Raw genomic sequence first — 5,728 nt, forward strand, 5'->3', positions numbered from 1 at the left:
AACATCAGCCAGCTCGCTGGCACATGCCCTGAGAGCCCTCCCAGGGATGTTGTCTGGTCCTGCCACTTTGCGGGGGTTGATCTTCCTCAGGGCTGTGTGTACCTGGCCTGGTGAGACAGGGAGGAGGTACAGCACCTGGCTGTATGGTGCACTGACAATAACCTGCTTCTTAACACTAACAAGACCAAGAAGCTCATTGCGGACTACACGAGGGAGAAAGGAGGCACACACGACCCCATCCATATTAACAGGATGGTTGTTGAACGTGTCTCTAGCTTCAAATTCCTGGGGACCCACATCTCAAAGGATCTGTTCTGGACCACTAACACCCGCAGCCTGGTTAAGAAGGCTCACCAGTGCCTCTTCTTTCTGAGGACACTGAAGAAGAACCAGCTGTCTTCAGATGTCCTGGTGAACATCTACTGCTGTGCCATCTAGAGCATCCTGACCAGCTGTATCAGTTTGGTATGAAAACTGTTCTGACCGCCAGGTGTTGCAGTGAGTGGTGAAAGCTAACCAATGCATCACAGGGACTCCACTTCCAGCCACTGAGGGTGTTCACAGGGAACGTCGTCTCTGACGTGCTCGCAGCGTTCTCAAGGACTCCTCTTATACTGTAAATACCTTGGGACAATTATTGATTCAAAACTGAACTTTGAAAAAAATTGTTAAGTGGTTTGTATAAAGCGGCACCAGCAGCTACACTATTGAATTGATTTGATCTTTTTCATTTGTGTCATGGTTTGGAAGTCTTTCTGTAAAGAACAGGAACTCTTAATCAAGTTGTAAAATGGTTAAGTAAATTGATTGGTGAGTCACAACTGAACCCTGTATACTAGACAGTTACAGCAGATGAAACACACACCTCACCTCTTTTCATTTCTCCTCCTGGGACTAATGCAATACATTACCAATACCATTTTAAATGACAAATTGCACACTCTGCCCAGTGATTTTCAGCTTCTTCCCTTTGGGCAGAGGTTTTTAGTCCCACAGTATAAAACCGGGCACTATAGTTAAATGTGTTAAATTTGTTAATCTGTTACCTGTTATCTGTTAATTTGCACATACTCAGAGAATACTGCTCTGTTATTCATTTGCACACTGTACTGTACATATGCAAACAAGCTGTAGTAATGCACTTCTGAGTTTGTCCCAATATTTTTTATAATAAGTTAATCTCATATTTTCTATTTTTTGTTATTTTTGGATTTACTTTTGATTAGTCCTGGAGCATTTTTACAATTTACAGTCCATTCTTGCGTATGTGTATTCTGTGTTGACTGTGGTGTAAAAATTGTGTTGATGGATGCCATGCACTTTTAACTGCAAAACAAATTGACCTACAGGTACAAATAAAGCAACCTGAACCTGTCTTTACAGGTCACAGTAACAGTACAGTTATTGTCATTTGTTATTCTTTATTTGTTCATTTGACAGGGGCAATGCACAATATATTAATTGTATTAGATATAGCTAAAAGCTAAGTCTCATCAAGAATCCCTGGGTGACAGCCTCCAAAAAAATGACAGGTTGTAAAATCATCCGATAACAGACCATTGTACTAAATTAAACCATTAGACTTAGCAGGAAACACAGCGCAAGACATAAAAACAAATAAAAGACAATTCCATCAAACTCATCAATAGAAGCTATTTCTAATCAGACCGTTAATATTAATGCTGGCTACATCATCATAGACTCTTATCTCAGTAACTGCAGTTATCAGTACCCTTCAGCCATGTTTTCAAGCTGAATTTAAAGGTTGTAAAAGTACTGCACTCTCTGATACTCAGCAGTAAAGTATTCCTCATCACATCTCTCTTGACTGAAAAGGTGCTTTGACCAAATTTTGTCCATCTGAACTTAACATAACAGTCCCCTCTTGTAGAGGTTCTTGTCATCCTTGAGCCAGTAGTACTACATGTTATTACAAATCTTTTAAACTGTTGTGGAGCCAAACTGAATGATCTTATACAATATCACAACATTAGCCATAAACCTATATGGTTTATGATGGCTAATGTTGGGTTATTGCATAGTTCATTAAGCAACACCACCACTCGTATTTCCATGCATGGCTTTGAATCTCTGCTCATGTCACCTCTGTCTTAAAAGGGGACCACAATTGAACTTCAAGATTTAACATTTACCAAGATTAACAAATGCTCTCCCAGCATTCATGGTTTTCTGCTGCAGAAGAAGTTTCTTTCTTCAGTACAGTTTATTATCTTCCACTGTGTGTAAAACATATCATAAACTATGGCGCCACAGTACTGCTGCTCGACAGGACACTGAGGAAGGTTGGACCTGGTCACCTCTTCTCCGCTCACCCACAACCAGTCACCAGCCAGGAAATGCAGTCCCACCCATGCCTACATGATTGGTATACAATATCAATACACAAAGAGAAAATAAGTGTAACATCCAATGACTGCTGCTGACTCACTTCCATACATTTATACTTTTAAAATGCACACACACAATGAATATGCTAAATACTCACCATTATTGAACATACTGTAATGTATGTACGTAATTTCATGCATAATGTTTTGTGTAGCACATATGCAATGCAAGGAATAGTGATACATTTTGAAAAATGCTTTTTTTTTTTTAGGACTGATACTACTCTTGTGTCTGTATCTTAAGTAGGAAGCTAGGTTAGCATAAAGACTGAAATCAGGGAAAACAGCCTGGCTCTGCTCAAAATGAACAAAAATCGTTCTACAATCACCTCTAATGCTTAATTAATACATATAGCTATATGTTATTTGCTTAATCCATAGAAACAAATGTAAAAACAATACCGTGTGCTTTATGTGCTGGACTATTGCCACTTTCATGGCACTTTTCAGTGGTTAGGTATTTTTACCCACTTTACATTTTAAAATAGCTGAATCAGTTGTACTGACTGTTGGCATTAGACTTTATTTTGATGTAGCGGCCAGTGATGTTGGCTTTGCATTCATTTCATTATAGGTTTGTAATTTCTTTCTCCAAGTGGGAGTTATTGTAGCCATCAGAAATCCCCCATGTGTTCGACCCGTAAGGCTAAATTATGTCGATGGATAGCATTGGGTTTCTTGGTGTAGTCATGTTATACAGTATACTGAAGTGTTTTTCCCAAAATGTCAAACTTTTAACATGAGAGGAGTTACAGTGACATAACCTGACAACAGAAGGAGCACTTCTTATTACCATAAACACACAGACAATGTAGAAAAACATCAAACCTCAAATCGGTGCAGCCACTTTGTCTCACTGTCGATCAGAATGTCAGTTGCTTCTGGCAGGCTGACAAGGTCATACTCAGTGGAGTCCACAACCTGCAGCTCTCTACAGTGCTCCAAGGCCTCCTCCCATGTCTTATGCTCCTGAACCAGAATCACTTGGTCATACATGCATAAGAAGGCGTGATTATGACTGCACTTGTCGCCTTGCCAAAGTGAATTCCTCGTAAAAGCACACGACTCATCATTGCCTGGTTCACCTACAAGAATAAGACAATAACAGATAAAATCTGAAATTTGTCTTGCCACATAAGGCACATTAAATCACATTTGAATTCCTTACATTTTGAGCACATTAAATATGTACAATTGAGATTTGAGTACAGTACTTGGTAAATACACCTATTTTCCTTCTAACCCTACTCACCTTTATTCCAGTTGCTGAAGGTAGCTTGCTCATCTCTTCCGGACCATCTCCATACACCATCTGAGCCGTTGTGCAAACCAATCCAGCCTTCATATTTAGTAAGTCTGAAAATGTCTATTGGGTTTCCGATGGTGACCAAGTCAGTGTAGTGTGTTCTGCAGTAGTTCTGAGCAGCCATCCAGGTCATTGGCTCTGGGATGTAGACAACTTTTGAATATGCTGAACACAGAGGAGCAGGGATGACGAAGAGGACGAGGTGGAAGAGGAGAAGACTGGGGATGTTTCTCTCCATGTTTTCTTCAGAAAGGTTTCAAAGTACAGTTAAATCACTTTTCAGTTATATCACTGAGTATATTATAACATAAGAATTACAACAGTATGTTACTTTGATCTTGAAATAATGTCTTTATCAGTTGATCTATCTATTTATTTATTCATTCTTATAATCTGATGAGAGAGCTATCTGGCAACTGACAAGGCACAGTACATCAAATAACATTTCAAGTAATTGCAAAGATTTAAATTTGGAATTTTAGATGAGCATTTGTAACAGAGTAGTGCTATAACAGAGCAGCAGGATTAGGTGCCAAACCAAACATAAAATCAGTCTGTCATCATTTTCTGATAAGCAATAGCTGAGGATGAACTCTCTGTAACAGAAAGATTCACATTTATTCATAATGTTTTTCTCAGTATCATTTTCCCTTTATTAAAATATTAGCACAAGCAAAGATTTAACACTGTTAAGATAGGAAAAACAATTGTCATATGTACAGTACTCAGAGTACAAGGGCCAAATGTGAATAACCTTATCATGGTTCCCAAAGATAGATATTTGTTGTCAGTTGCAAAAAGCTGCACTATAGAGAGAGACACTGAAGCGCAGGGATGTGGACATTTTATGCCTTTGAATATAATGCCAGTGTTTTAAATTCTCAGCCACTTTTTGTCACATTAACTGTGTGTAGACCTAAATAATCTGACAAAAGACTAAAACAAAATCACGACAATATACTCAACAAAAAACTTTTGAAAAACTACAGAAAAACATCTAGACTATCAGCGTATGCATATTTTTGGAACCAAATAAATGCCAACACACAGTCATATTCTTAAAACAATGTTCACTTTTAAAGCAATGTTCACATGTTTTGTGGTTCTGTGGGTCTAACTGAGGAACTGAGAGCAGAAAGTGTTTTAACTAACAGGACACAGAGTAATCAGGGTAAATGGAGCTTTGTCTGGTCAACTTTGCTCCTTCACTGGTTCCCCATGTTGGAACCCTGTTCTTTACACCACGTTAACTCTGAGAGACGAAGCAGTCCGAGTAACTTCAAAACAGTGCTGATTTATAATCTTTTTTTAGTTTTTAAATGTTATTTAAATCTATATTATTGGTTACTATTTATTACATTTCACTTTTTGTGCATTTCTCTTTTTTCAGATTGTGTATACTGTTCATATTTGTTTTGTCTTATTAATGGCTTTTTTTTCATCAGTAAAGCACTTTGAATCACATGCCCATATACAAAAAGCTGCTATATAAATAAAGTTTGAGTAATTGATTGACAGGGAATGCTCACCACCCTACAACAATATTACATAATCTTAAAACATAGAGCTTCTTTTTCCAAACAACTAAGCCTGTATCTATGGTCTGACTCACCATAAAGGATGGCACCACCAAAGGAGACTTGCGTTTGTTGAAAAGAGAAGGAGCGCTCCTTATTCAAAGCCAGTGTTGATATAGGGCTGTTTTACTGCAGGACCTTTAGTAACAAGTTCTTCCCACATCACCTATCAGAGCTCCGATACAGCTGATTTCAATCTCAACTAGCCAGTCAGAATGGTGCGAGGAAAAAAAGCAGTCTGAGTCATTCACCTGGACATGCTCTAAATAAACAGAGCATCTTTTACTTGTGTTTATCCTCATTAGTCAAATGCATTCACTGAAGCAAAGCACAGCAAGACCAGGGAGGATTTTTGAGTTCACAGCTCTCATCAACAAACAAATATAAACATTTTATTTGACTTTCCATTTACATTCACATTTGGACCTCCATTTTTT

General features: G+C 38.3%; 1 protein-coding gene across 1 annotated transcript; it reads right to left on the bottom strand.

Annotated features, from left to right (window-relative positions):
- Positions 1-1,136: 1,136 nt before the first annotated feature.
- LOC109955870 (uncharacterized) lies at positions 1,137-5,482 on the bottom strand. The gene is made up of 4 exons (XM_020592444.1): positions 5,327-5,482; positions 3,661-3,957; positions 3,237-3,493; positions 1,137-2,375 (listed from the first exon to the last, which is right to left on the bottom strand). Exons 2-4 carry the CDS (start codon positions 3,950-3,952, stop codon positions 2,181-2,183), a joined length of 744 nt encoding a protein of 247 aa, XP_020448100.1. The 5' UTR covers positions 3,953-3,957; positions 5,327-5,482; the 3' UTR covers positions 1,137-2,180.
- Between the last annotated feature and the right edge of the window lie 246 nt (positions 5,483-5,728).

The sequence above is a fragment of the Monopterus albus genome, unplaced genomic scaffold (assembly GCF_001952655.1).
Source record: "Monopterus albus unplaced genomic scaffold, M_albus_1.0 scaffold17.1, whole genome shotgun sequence".
Classification (NCBI taxonomy): Eukaryota; Metazoa; Chordata; class Actinopteri; order Synbranchiformes; family Synbranchidae; genus Monopterus; species Monopterus albus.